At 46.6% G+C, this 13,903-nt stretch overlaps 1 protein-coding gene across 3 annotated transcripts in view; it reads left to right on the top strand.

The window, feature by feature from the left end:
- Positions 1-1,984: 1,984 nt before the first annotated feature.
- The window catches only part of LOC135369658 (protein RCC2 homolog), a 37,782-nt gene continuing 25,863 nt past the window's right edge, over positions 1,985-13,903 (top strand). The window contains exons 1-4 of one of the 3 annotated variants that reach the window (XM_064603149.1): positions 1,985-2,227; positions 2,315-2,606; positions 7,360-7,459; positions 10,330-10,464. In XM_064603149.1, the coding sequence (XP_064459219.1) occupies positions 2,316-2,606; positions 7,360-7,459; positions 10,330-10,464 (526 nt within the window). In that variant the 5' untranslated portion in view covers positions 1,985-2,227; position 2,315. Of the gene's footprint in view, positions 2,228-2,311; positions 2,607-7,359; positions 7,460-10,329; positions 10,465-13,903 lie in introns of all 3 variants that reach the window. The other 2 variants (XM_064603148.1, XM_064603150.1) reach the window with 2 other exon arrangements.

Raw genomic sequence — 13,903 nt, 5'->3', positions numbered from 1 at the left:
GCATCCTTCCGGGCACCCGCTCTGGATCACATATCGATGACTCCTCGCTGTTTCCAACCGTCGACGCAAACTACGACTGACTGTTTAGGCGAGTGGTCTCGCTCTCTCCCCTTCTCGACGTCACTCATGGTTTGTGTAACCTTCCTGCGCCATGCCACAGCCCGGGCCAGTCACGTACGCGAAACGAAAAACACGTGTGCCCTGGATTCTGCATTCCGAGAACACTAACTCCCGTCTACGTGCAGTGATGCCCCCTTCCACAAAAAACGCCGCCTCTAGGAGAAAAAACACTGTTGAAGAGGGAGCAGATGTCACCCTTCCCTCGAAAAGACACTGCGCACACGTCAAATAAAGTTTTATGGCTTTCAACTGTAGGGGAACACGAGCTCTAGCGAACTCTTGAAACTAAAAGGGCGCGCTGTCCCTTTGATGTTAGAAAATCGGAAAAAGTTTCTGAAACCAATTTTACCAAAAGATACAGACCGTCACACTGGTACGGTATGGATGTGTTCGTCAGCGTTCATTGACAATAATAACTTTTGCGGGTACATGCTGCGCGTGTCGCAGGGTAGAACTGCGCATGATTTCGACCAAGGTCCTTCACAACGCTACGGTCATCGGCCGTGCGTAATGGTTGGATACTTAATGTTCGTAACATGCGTGTTAATGAAATCAAACGGCCCAGGAAGAAGGTGTAGCCTGCCCCGGCTAATACTTGTTGTTTATGTTATACAGTGTGTTCTTCAGCCTTTACAGAATTTTTATAAAACGCTACGAGAGCGGCATAGATGCCGTTTCTGCAGTTGAGTGCTACGGCCAGGCGGACATCCTCTGGATAAGGGTATGTAACTAAAAGATGACCCCGAATCTCACTAACTAACCTCATGGACCTTTTTCACAATGGCCTATGCGCATGCGTATGACCTTGAGGCGCCGGAGAGGATTGTCTCCGTCTTCACTAGATGGCGTACTATGGGGACGACAGATAGAGTCACTGTACCGGGGGAAGAGTATCAGCCTCAGTGACTCTAGTCGGCCCTAGAGTCACTGTACCCGGGGGACCCTTGGTGCACAGCCGCGAAATCAACGCGATGAAACACTGACTACAGCTATCCCAACACGCGATCCGCGGCGGCTTGGAAGCAATATGGCTGCCGGAGCAGACGACGCGGAGCGGTTGCGGTACTCTTCCCCCGGTACAGTGACTCTAGTCGGCCCCACTCCGGACCGGTTTTGGTACTTTGTGCTATCCACATGAATCTGTTTCGACGCGCGCCGAGCATGGTTCGTTGGAGCGTCGCTAGGATACGACGCGTATGTGAAAAAGGTCCATTGGGGAATTTCCGGCAAAAGCGCGATAACAAAACTTGAGACAACCCTCGTTGAAACCCAGTCTATCTTTTAAAAATCAAGAAAAGTGCGCGCGTGCTGAATTTCGGTATGCAAGCGAGCCGAAACCGAAAAAGCGCGCCTGAGGAGCGCATCATCCTCAAAGAAGGAAGTGGTGGAAAGAGCTCGCCGTTTATCTGGCCAGGTGAGCGGCATCTACTCCAATCATCTCCATCGCTCCAAATCACGTGACCCTCTGACGTTCCTGGTCGCCGCAGTTTCGGTTTCGGCTCATTTGCATATCAAAATTCGGGGATGGATATTTTCGCATCTTTCAGGATTTGCCAAACGTGAAATTACCCGCAGTTAGGATAGCCTCTCTCTGCTGTCTCGCTTTTGCCCAAAATACCCCCCCCCCCCCGCACACACACTTACAAGTTAATTAATAAATTTTATGTAATTGGTCATCTTGCAGTTGCACACTTCCTTCGAGAGGATGCCCTCCTGGCCGTATAACTCAATTGGAAAAACGACATCGATGCTGCTCCCATGGCTTTTTTAATTAAAATTCTGTAAAGAATTTTTTTGAAAAAAGAAGAGACACCCTACATGCGTGTATGTATGCACGTGCACGTATTTGTTGACGGCACCGTGCTACCCTAAAATCGCTGTGAGCCACTCTGAGCTGCATGCCTTACTGTACTTCTTCACTTGATACCGTTTTCATGGGTGACCTGGGCGACGATGCCTATTGTGAATTGGGAGAACCGCCGACAAGCAGGCCGGCACAACAGCGGCGGCGCGCACCGGCCAGAGGGCGCAGCTGACGCTGCCATCTCAGTGCCATCTCTCTCTCGGAAACCATATTGCTTTGGCGGTATTTACATTGTAGTTTAGGGTACGAATACCTAACGTGTCCAATGTTTTGATTGCGTCGGCATCTGTCATACTGTTACAAGGTTACCGTTAATTCCTCTTCTAGTAGAATGGAAGCCAAACGACGCAAAGTTGACGGTGAGCATGTTGAAGCGCCTGCTGCGGGAGAGGACCTCCACAACAAAGAGACAGACCATGAGATGGACAATGGCGTTACCGATCTCGAAGGAGCGAGTAGTCCTGACGCTACTGAGAACACCACCGACAATCATGACAAGGATGAAAAGCTGGTGGACAAGAAAGGAAATGGGGCTTCGTCACCCGAGCCAGATAACAGCGATAAAGATGGAGATGCCAACAGTGCTGTGTCAAACGACAGCCAAGACAAAAAGCGTGGATTTGTAAGCCAACTGCTTCTGATTTTTGCCGTGTGTCGATATTGCATTGGTCATAATGTGCAATAGCCCTAAAATAATGAAAATGCTCTCAGGGGAGTGATGAATGAATTGAGCATTCCAGCATGATACACAGTCGGTACCGTTTCGAATAATTTCGTCGGAGAAATCCCGTTTCCGTCGCTTTTTATTCGGTACGAGTGCTTTGTTGCGGGTCGGTGCTCGACTCGTTTTTTTTTTTTTTCGTTTACCCTTCAGGGTCGGTCGCCTTTTAAAACGAGGAGGGAGCTGGTCGATCGATTTATACTCCTCGATGATGCGGTCTTGACAGGGCTTTCTTTCTTTCTTTTCCCTAAACAGACAGAGCGCGCCATTCGAGGTGTTACTCGGTAGACGCGCGAAGAAGAGAGAGTGTCGTCTGCTGACAACTCCGCATTTGAATAATCTCGAAAATGTTCTCTGTCACAAGGAGCACGCTGTTTTTATTTTCACAAACTAACCTTGTCGCATTGCGATGTTCTCGCGTTACGGAGGCCCAGATGTGTGCCATGTGCTGGTGTGTTCATTCTCCATTCACGTGCCTCTGTTTTTGACCGCGACTGGTAAGCAACCGAAGTGTTTTTGAAGAAAATAGAGACAGAAACATGATCCGCATTGAACTTGTCATTCAGGAATCAAGTGGTCTGCATTCATGCGGGTCTGCTCTCTCCATTTATTTTTTTGACCCCCATAATTTTGTTTCTGACGTTGCTCGCGAATGTGGTTCTCAGTGTTGAAGCGGCAATACCTCGTTGAGAACCAAAACACACCTTAATGACTGCTCCACGGAAAGTTTGTATATTGCAAGAGATTGTATCCATGTTCAACCTAGGCATAGAATGTAGGTCATGTGTGCACTCTTTGTAATGTTTCTTTGACACTTTCCCATGAAAATAACACAAGCGTAACGTGAGCCTAACGGGGACATAATTTGTTGCATTCTCTGCAATGTTGATTTCTTCTCCTGGTAAATATTGCAGTGCAGGGATATACCTGCCATTTCAAACTCCTCTGTGTGATTTGTATTACTGAAATGCTGTTAACAGACATCTCCGTGAGGCAACATTCTAATCTTCCCATTCTTTATGCAAAGTAACTTTGGGTGTTTGTTTCGCTTTGTTGTTGAGAGAAACAGCTGCATCTTTTGGGACATTTGAGCGTGTTGAAAGTGTGCATATTTGTAGAGTTTGACGCATCGTCGCAGTATCAGTACCCGCGAGCGTAGTAAAATTGATGACGTCGGAAAAGCCGCTGTGTTGTGTGTGACGCATTTTAACACTGTGTGGATACTACAGCTTGCTGCCAGAAGACTTGCCCTCGTGATAAAGTGTGAATCTGTTTTACAACTGGTACGCCTTGGCAGTTGCCTGGAGGCCGAATACGTGCGATGTATTCTGTTCCCAAAAGCTGCAGATGGAATTATAACGTGTAATTAAAAAACAGCAACAAAAAAAACATGCCAGGTGAACAAATGCTCGTGGCCCAGTTCTACTCAGGTTAAACCTACACTAGAACAGCCGTTACTCTTTTTTACCGTTACTTTTTACCGTTACCGTTACTTTTACCGTTACCGTTTTTTACTGAACAGCCGCTTCTTTTTAGGTTACTCTGTACATATGTGTCGCGTATGGGCAGTCTCATTTTAAATCAAACGAGGCACCGAAGTATCTTTGAATTCACACAAAAACTATGTACGTTGGAGGCGACCTCGGACAATATAGGAAGCTCCCCATTGCCTTGCTCGTGTTAGTGGATAGTTTGTTAGGCGGAGGAGGGGAGACTGAATCCTCCTGAGCGTGCTTTTTTTTTTTCTTCTTCTTCGGTGCGGAGTATGTGTGCCTCTTCGACCATTAACCCGGGAGGTATAATGGAAATAGTTATTTGTATGAGAGACAAGGCTGCACCTTCTGAGTCACTCCACAAACACCTTGTCACGACACGTGGTCAGATTTGTGAAGAATTGTAAACTTGGCAGGTACGTCAGCCCAAGGCTTCCCTTCCACGTACCTCTATAACGATTCGTCTCTCAACGATGGGACCGGTATCATCCGATAGGCAGTGAAAGGCTCTTTTGTATGGTGTAAAGGATGTTTATATTGCGGATGCACGTTCCTCTTAGATGTGTACGGTGTGCTCAGTTTTGCTACATTTTACCTTGGTTATCTGCCAATTCGAGACTTAACCGTGGCACACCGGCACGTGAACTTCACGGTGGTTTGGGTTCACGCGGATTGTAATTTCCCACCATGTTCCTAAAATACTCCGTGTGAAAACTGCAGAGTGGACATGAAGTCTAAATGGCAAGTCTCGTAGCCCACAGTACAGCTGCATTAAATGCTTCGACGCATGCACTGAAATGGGTTGAGTTGTGCCTGGAAGGGTCACACTCAAGAACAGCATCTCTGGGAAAAAATCATCGCATGTCATTGACGAAAAAGAAAAAAAGCATCTCTTTGGCAACGTAAAAGAGAAGTATGGAGCTATTCGTGTGTCATAAACAATTAAAAACAGAATTGACATTTTCTAGACAATGGGTGTAAAACGACACAAAATTTGGCATACCGTGCAGCTTTGAATGCACTCCAAGAAAAACGCGCACCCCTAACGTACATAACCTTCATATTTTTACGGAATAGGCATTTCACAAACCGTCGAGTGAAACCGATTCCAGTGCAGCGGGATAAACCGTCGCGGAGGTACGCGAGGCGGAAGTTTTGGTTTTTCTGACATACATACAAAATTTCAATATTCTAAAGTAAAATAAACTGCGTGGCTCATCCAAGTGTCCGCCAAGTGACATAGGGAACGTGGCCCTGTCTGTCATACAAATAAGAATTTCCCTTGTATCTCACATGCCAACGGCTCAAACGGAGGCGCTCAAAGTCTGCACAGAAGAAGGTGTGTGCAAGAGGCTTTGGAGTTTCGCCCCTCAACGGCTCACAAAGTATCGCCTGCGCGAGTATTGGCATAGGGCGCTTCCCCTTCAACACACATTCTTTTCGTTCAAATTCAAAGATACCGACTTTCGCAGCTTCTTTGCGTTTGTAATGAAACGCCCACTCGTGGGGTCTGACCTTTTCGCATTGTATAAATGCTTTTCCCGCTTTCGGGAGGGATGAATCGGGTGCTATTTTTTAGACCTGGAAATCAAGTGCCGCTGATACACACCACATTATAGGTTTTGCTCTTTTTTTGTGTGTGTGTGTTTTTATTTTTGCGCAGCATGGCGTCCACTGTGAAAGTGCATAATTGGTGAAATATACATACCACCCGCGTCCCCCCGGTAGCAAATGGGAGTGCACAAATTAAAAAACGGGTGTCTCAGTACACTGTCGCCCAATTTTAATTTGGTCCACTCCCGTTCGCTACCGGCGGCAAGGGCTTCCACCAGGCCGGTATTATACCGGCACGGCCGGTTATTTACTCGCCCTGCCGGTTGCCGGTAGGAAGGCGATACCGGCAGCCTTTTGCCGGTATTTGTGGCTCAGGACCTTTCGTAAGGGCTTTTGCGAGGTTTTCGCTTCAACATTCCGCTACAGCTTGAATAAATCTGGAGCACCGAACCAACTCCGCGGTCACCAGTCGTTTTCTTAGTTATTCGTTATTATTATTATCATTGTTATCGTATTGTGTTCGGAGGGGACAAGATCAGTGGTTTTGTCGAGCCAGATAGAACTTAGGCCGTATACAACCACCATGAGATCTCCTCCTGCAAAGAAGGGTTTGTGTGCATCAATGCGTTTTTCAAAGTAAATTACAGTCCAATCCGGTTGCTCCAATACGATCCAGTATACCGTTCATGTTGATAGCAATTTCTAACATCAGTGATCCAGCCACACACAGGAAATTATGTTTCCTCTTATTATCTCTCTGTCTTTGTATGTCCTCATCACACCTTTCCCACGAGGCTTTCCCCTTTCCCTCTATTCCACCTCCTCTCCCTCAGCCGGTATTTTTCGCTACGAAAGGTGGCAACCCTACCAGCGGCACACTGCGAAGAAGTAGTACAAGAGTGCTGTGCTGTGTAAACTTTTGTCCAATGCTGTGCAACCTGATGCAGAATTGGAAGTGCTGGAAGAAATGGGGTTTAACCCGAGTTGGGCGTAATCCGACTCGGGAGGGTGGGGGTGGGGGGAAACGGTGCTTAACCCGAAAAAGTTTGACCCTACCCACGTTCTCTCCGTACGCGGCAAATACTGTACTACGGTTCGGTTCAGTCACGAAACTGTTTGCTTCGGTTTGTAACCCCCAAGAAACATGTGGACACCGATTCTCTTTGTATATAGTCAGGGCCTGACTTTTTAGGGTTAAACCCGTATCCGCCCGATATTTACCCCCCGAACGAAATCTGTAAAATTCGGGTTTAACCCGAACCTACCCGAAAACATCCGGGTCGCGTGGCACACTCATAAGCGTGCATTAAGATAAAGTTTGATAACATCGCTAAACATTAGTTCCATGTTAAGACAAATTTTTATTAAACAAAAAAAAAATCACCCGAATACACCCGAATTCCTGACGACAGGATGTGCTGTCGCGGGATTTAACCCGAATACACCCGAATTTTCGAATGAAAAATATCACCCGATATTTACCCCCCGAATTTGGCCAAAAATAAAACCCGAAAAAGTCAGGCCCTATATATATATAGTGCACTGATTTGGGGTGCTTGTCTTTGTGGAAACCTGTGGAGCATTGAAGAGACCCATTGTCGTTGCAGAGGGTGGAAAGCAAAGGTACCGCGGGGTCTGTTCTCTTTTCCGGCGGCACCAGCTGGGACACCCTGGGACGGAGGACGAGGGACAAGCAGAAGCAGGCGGGTGAGCCACCTTGCTAGTTCCAGTCAAGCCGCATGTTCCCATTTATTTATTTTTTTTATTTCGTACCCACAGCACCTTTCGGCATTACAGTGGGGGGGTTACACACGTGGAAACTATCAATAACATCGGACCAGCTCAACAACAAAAGCCCAACAACAATGACTAACATACGCAGTACAAAGTTCTCCAAGAAGTCTACCATATTTTACCTACACTTTTGACTAATAATCCAAGTCCGCATGGAAAAGAAGGTCTCGTTAGACAGAGCCGTGACGATGAAAGACTCCAAGTGATTCCACTCCCTAATCGTTTGCATGTTTTGTGCGCAAGTGTTCCAGCTTACCTGATCAGTGGCTGCGGGTGAATCACAGGTACGCCCTACCACGTGTCGGTCCACAGGCAATAACGTGCCAGGTCCAGGTGAACGTAAAACGTTTGGGACAGGTCTCGGTGATGACCTACTAGATTATAGCGACCATGTCATACAGACCCGTTCCCAGTGCCGCATTTGGAGGCTAACGGTGGCGCTACTTGTTGCCCTGCTTCAGAGCCGTATATTAAAAGGGAGTCTGGCCATTAATGGGTCATGCCTATACCTGAAGCTCCGCCCACTTTTTCAGCTTTCCGACCAATGAAGTCTTGAAATATGGGGCGCTATCAATCAGCCTATCCTCACTATTTGCCCCCTTATCCAACATGGGCAGCGCCATTTTGGGTGGCAAGTGGATTGGATGGGATTGAAATGGATACCTCTCGCAATCTGCAAAAGTAGTGGATTGTTGGTGCAAATTTGATGAGCGCCACCTAGGGAGCGTAAGGCACGTCGGGAATTGTCGTCTGCTTCCGTCGTTGTACCGCTGCCGGCAGAACTACCTGCCGGGACACATTCTGTTGTCGGTATGATTTTTAAACAAATCTACATGAATAGTTGGAATATAAGAGGCAAGAATGTTTATATCCATGAAATCCAGCAATTAAATATAAGTTTTTACAGCACAGCGCCGTTTTTGTTGTGATTTCGTTGTGATCGCCGTCTTCACTAGGCCTAACACCGGCGACAAAACGTATTATTTTCAGTTAGATATCGATGGATTAGCATAAGTTGAAACTGATTTCAGAGAAACTTATATTAGGATGTACATTTGCAGCGTAAAATCAGGTTAGTCTGTGAAAATTTTTTGTCACGAAATCCCCGCTTCACTGCGTTTGTCTTCGTCGCCATTTTGGGTGGCAATATGGTGTCATGGTGACCCCCTTGGTAAAAAGCAAACCAATCAGAGGAGCGAAACTGTGATTGACACGTCGAGCCTCTTTTTGTGACTCCTCCCAATGGCCAGACTCCCTTTTAATATATGGCTCTGCCCTGCTTGTTGCTTCCTTAATTTCTGAGATACCTTTTACTTCAGCTTACCTCAGTATTTTTGCGCAAGCGGTGGATGTCCCACGGGAGATGCTTCCTCATGAAGTTGATTATCATCATCATTCTACGTGTTTTCGTGCAAGCTGTTGCTGTCATCCGCTATGACAGTCGTGCGTCCACCTCAGCCCGTTCAAAATTCAAATTTCCGTTGTCCAGTCATGACGTAGATCTCTTGCAGGCGGGACCTCGACGATGTGACGAGCTGGTGACGTAATCGTAAGCCCAAATATTGCAATGATGTCATGTTCTCGTCTCCTGGTAACGACACTGGCGTCCAGGTAGGGTCGCGTGGTGGAGAAGTCGCATGAGGCTAATCGAAACACGGGAAAATGGGAGGGATGTCCTCTCCCTCCTTCGTGTTCTCTCGAAGGTCAGAGTGGTCGGAGGATATGTCACGGGAGGCTCCGCTACCAGGGTGCAAACAGTAAGCCCTCCCAGAAGACTCGAAGGGCAACAACGTTGCCAGATAAGAGCCGTGCGCTCCGTCAGAGCATCACGTGACGTTGCAGTTCTCAAAAATAAAAATGAATTTTCTCTAGGTTTCGCGTCACACTGAGCCAAAATATTTTGCAGGAATGTGAAGCGAGACAAGAAGGTTTGAGTAATCATTAACTTTGGTGAGATTCTGAAGACAAGAGACTTAGTCCGTAGTGGTACTTTAAAGCACCCCAAATGTGTGAGGACTGAATCAACAGATTGACCACTACAGTGTTGCCAATTATCGTAGTTGTGTCCCGATGTAAAGCCACAAATTATCAGTTGTCATGGTTTGCGAGTGAGGCCTGACCCCTCTCAAAGATGCGACACCGGCACTAAGGCTCACTGGGCGACGCGCTTATCCTTTCAAAAGGATGAGCTACCTTGTTGCATTTGATTTGGGCTTTTCTGGCGCACTAGCTACTGAGGCCATAATGCGCCCAATAATACGCGAACGATGAAAGATGAAAGTCACCGAAAACGTTAGCCAGCTGTAGGACTCGAACCCACATCTTCTGGATTGCTGGTAGAATGTCCCCGCGAAATGAAAGAAACATGGAAATAAGGCGCAAGACTGTCTCAATCTTTCACAAAACTGATTTTCTGGAAACAGTCTTGCACTTTTTATTAAAAGTGATAAAACCCCAGTGCAGGGGACATGAAAGGATGACACACACATGAAGCACTTGTTTTTTTTTTTTACTTTTATCACTTTTAATATCTACCACCAAACAGCCCGGTTTTTGTCGCTTTTTTGCACTTTTTGTCTAAATATTCAGGTCTGCAGGTTCCAGCTGAGCTGCAATCATTTGCGGGTTCTTGAATTGAATGGCAGAACGATGAATCACAGTAGCAGACGAATTCTTCTTTGAAAGAGGGAGTGGAGGCAATGCTCAGGCTTTCTCTGTCTAAGTGGTGTCTGTATTGGCATGCTTAGTTTGGTGAGTGATGATGGAACTCTCTCTCTCTGCAGCCAAGTGCGACCGCAACCTATGGGGTCCTCATAGGGTCACCTGCCTGAATGACATCAGAGTAAAGGCAGCTTATTCGGGCTGCTCAGCGTGCCATACTGTGCTCATCAGCGAAGAAGGCAAGGCCTACACATGGGGTAAATGCAGCCTATTTATTGCTCACACCGTCGCATTAGTGTCTTCCTTTGTTTATGATTACCCGTGAAGTGACAGTTTTACAGGTTTTTGTACGTCTGTGTGCAAGATATATATAGGGCCTGACTTTTTCGGGTTTTATTTTTGGCCAAATTCGGGGGGTAAATATCGGGTGATATTTTTTATTTGAAAATTCGGGTGTATTCGGGTTAAATCCCGTTACGGCATATTCTGTCGTCAGGAATTCGGGTGTATTCGGGTGATTTTTTTTGTTTAATAAAAATGTGTCTTAACATGGAACGAATGTTTAGCAATGTTATCAAACTTTATTTTAATGCACGCTTATGAGTGTGCCACGCGACCCGGATGTTTTCGGGTAGATTCGGGTTAAACCCGAATTTTACAGATTTCGTTCGGGGGGTAAATATCGGGCGGATACGGGTTTAACCCTAAAAAGTCAGGCCCTAGATATATAGAACTGAGTGCGGGTGCGGGTAGACCCACGGGTACAGCTTGGGACAAAGGTTTACGGAACACCGGGGTGTCGCATTTCTCTAATGGAGCGGCTATCTAGCAGCAAACCGAAGTCAACACACATACTGAGAAATGGATGGAATTACCGGCTACCTGTTTCTTATTCGATCTCTTCCTCATAGCTAGCAGTGGGCCGCTCCGCTGAAGAAATACGCAGGTGCTGCGTTCCGTAAACTTTTGCCCCAAGCTGTACACGACGTCATACACATCGTCGCGATTTCCGGGTAGGAATTCGCGATCGCTGCGGGTAAAATGCGGGTGTACCCGCATTACAGACACTCCGTGGCCACCTAAGTGATCCCTCTCTGTCGCACGTGAGCTCGGCAGTGTGCCCTATGTCGTTGGCTGCATAAATCCATGTGCCAGCTGGAGCAGCCAAGTGCTGGTGGGCGACTTCGATTATTAATGCCTTTTTTATTCATGCTTAATGCTTTTTAATGCTTTTTTTATTTTTTTTTATCAATGATTGTTTTTTTTTACAAACCTATCTCGTAGGCCAACGTATTGTGGACAAACTCTGAAAAGAACCCAATAGGCTTGTGTGGTGTAATGGTTAAGATAATTGCTTTATGCGCTGAGACTGGGAGGTTTGAACCATGGGTACAGGCACAGTCCCCCTTGAAGTCTGCCCAGTATGCATACTGACCCCACTGTCCCCCACTCCTTCCTGCTGTTCATTCTCTGTACTCTGTGTCTTATGGAAATATTACTTAAGTGCAACGGTAAGCTATGTCTGATAAAGTCAAAGCACGTCTGATGTTACGGGACGTGGTGCTCGTGACCGTAATTCCTGAGTTGAGCCTGAAGTTTTTGGGAATTTTTTTTTTCTTTTTTTTCTAAATTCGGAGGATAAAAACCGACTAAATCAACGTGCGCTCTGAATTCTTGCGAGTTTGGGTGAGAAAACTTTCAGTGTGCTAAGTTTGGGGAGAAATCTGGCTCATTTACTCAGACGAACTGTACTGGTACAAACGGTGATGTAACTGCATTTGCTGTCCATCATGTTAGTTAATGAGTTCCGCAAAATTTGACGGAATCCGAAATCCATCGTGGAATCCTTCGTTGGGCACGGATTTTCGCGGAATCCCTTATTTTGCTCGAAATTTTGCGGTGTTTTGCGCCGAATTCCGCAGAAATCCGATTGGGTCGAAAGGACACGACTGACGCGATGTTGACAGTTACAGTAAAACCCGCGGATAGTGATATCGCGTATAACGATATCCCTTGTAAAACGATTGTTCATGATTTTACCGTCAAAATATACATTGTTTCTATGGGGAAACGACCCGCGTATAGCGATGGAGACCACGGTTCCGAGTACTCGTATAACGATGTTGGGCGCTGTCCCGTGCGCGTAACCTCGCGGCGAAAATCGCCGCGATAAGATACAGTAGAATCTCGATGATACGAATATTACGGGGTAGTGGAAAAAATTCGTATAATCCGGAATTAACATCAAAAGAACTAAACCAAAATAAAAATTGAAAAGAAGAAAATAGACAGCGACTGTTCATTTTCCAATACTGTCAGTGAAAGAGGTAGGCGGTAATGCTTTTTTGTCTCCGTATTTGGCCAATGCTGCTGAAATTCGCGAGATGATTCAAAAGACCTAGCACATGCTTTCCACCCGCGAGTTGCGCGACAGTATTCTAAAGCGAGCTTCACCTAAAGCACGCAGGCGTTACGTGAAGCCGACTTGCGGAATGATGACGTGTAGCGTTGCCAGAAGTTGTTCCCTGGTTCCCTCAACGAGTTCTGATCGCTGCTTTCCCAAGCCAGTGCGATGTCACACAGCTTCGCGTTTTTTTAGCATCTGTTTCTTTTTCTTTTGCTACACGCGGCGTGACGCGCGACTTTTCGGGGACGCGCTGTTTACGTCATCCCTCGTTTAACGATGTGTCCAGTATAACGATGGAATTCGCGATTACCGTCAATATCGTTATACGCGGGTTTCACTGTACTATGACGAACAGCGTCGCAGGAGAAGTATTGCACGCTCACGCTAAACAGCGTCAGGAGCGTCTGTGCTGCACACCCTCCCAACTGCTCCAACGTACATGGACCCTTCGACATATTTTCTGGCATATTTTGCGGCATCAGATAATTTGCACATCACATATTTTTTTAGTTTAGCACTAAAAATGACAAGAAAGCAAAAAGTCGCATAATATATGCACCCGCGTTTTCATTTCGGAGTATCTGGCACGCACGTCTCAGCAACAGTGGCAATTACCGTTCGCAACGCGTCAGTGTTACCAAAGTTATATTGCGGTGATTTTGTTTGATTTGCGCTCACTTTCGAGTGCTGGTCCGCTGACGTGATGGACGATACTGTCACTCGAACTACAAATCGCGGAAAGAAACGCTGGACAAGCCTTACGGCACAACATGACAAAGTTTGCGAACATAGCGTGCTTTCGCTTGCCAAGTGCAGACTAGTGGCTTCTTCCGGCAGCGTCTCGACGTACTTCACCAGTAAATGAGCGGTAGTGCGGCCGCCATTTTCCCTCCCATTTTGCTTCTTTCGCGCTGGCACAATGCAGTGATAACGTCAGTATCGGTCCTACCGAGAGCCTATATGACCCGCACACTAAAAGTTTGCATCGTTTGGATACCGTAACAAACTTTATTATTATTATGGTTGTGTGGCCATTTCCCTGCAACTTTATTTGTTACATTCTGAGCATGCGTGTTTCCCTGGATGAAAACACGTAAACCGTATGTCACTTTCCAAGTGCCAGGAATTCTCCCGTTAGGCTGTTCCTTTCGCCTGGCCTCAATAGGCGAGCCAGGCAACGGGTTGCCCAACTAGTACATGCAGTGCTGTCATATGTCCACCTTGAGGGCCTGCATGGGACAGCATGTTCCCAAGCAGCACAACACCTTGGCCCGATATTGGACCAATAT

Source organism: Ornithodoros turicata, chromosome 10, assembly GCF_037126465.1.
Source record: "Ornithodoros turicata isolate Travis chromosome 10, ASM3712646v1, whole genome shotgun sequence".
Lineage (NCBI taxonomy): Eukaryota > Metazoa > Arthropoda > Arachnida > Ixodida > Argasidae > Ornithodoros > Ornithodoros turicata.
Note: the sequence above shows the minus strand (reverse complement) of the source record. Positions and strands in the feature narration are given on the sequence as shown.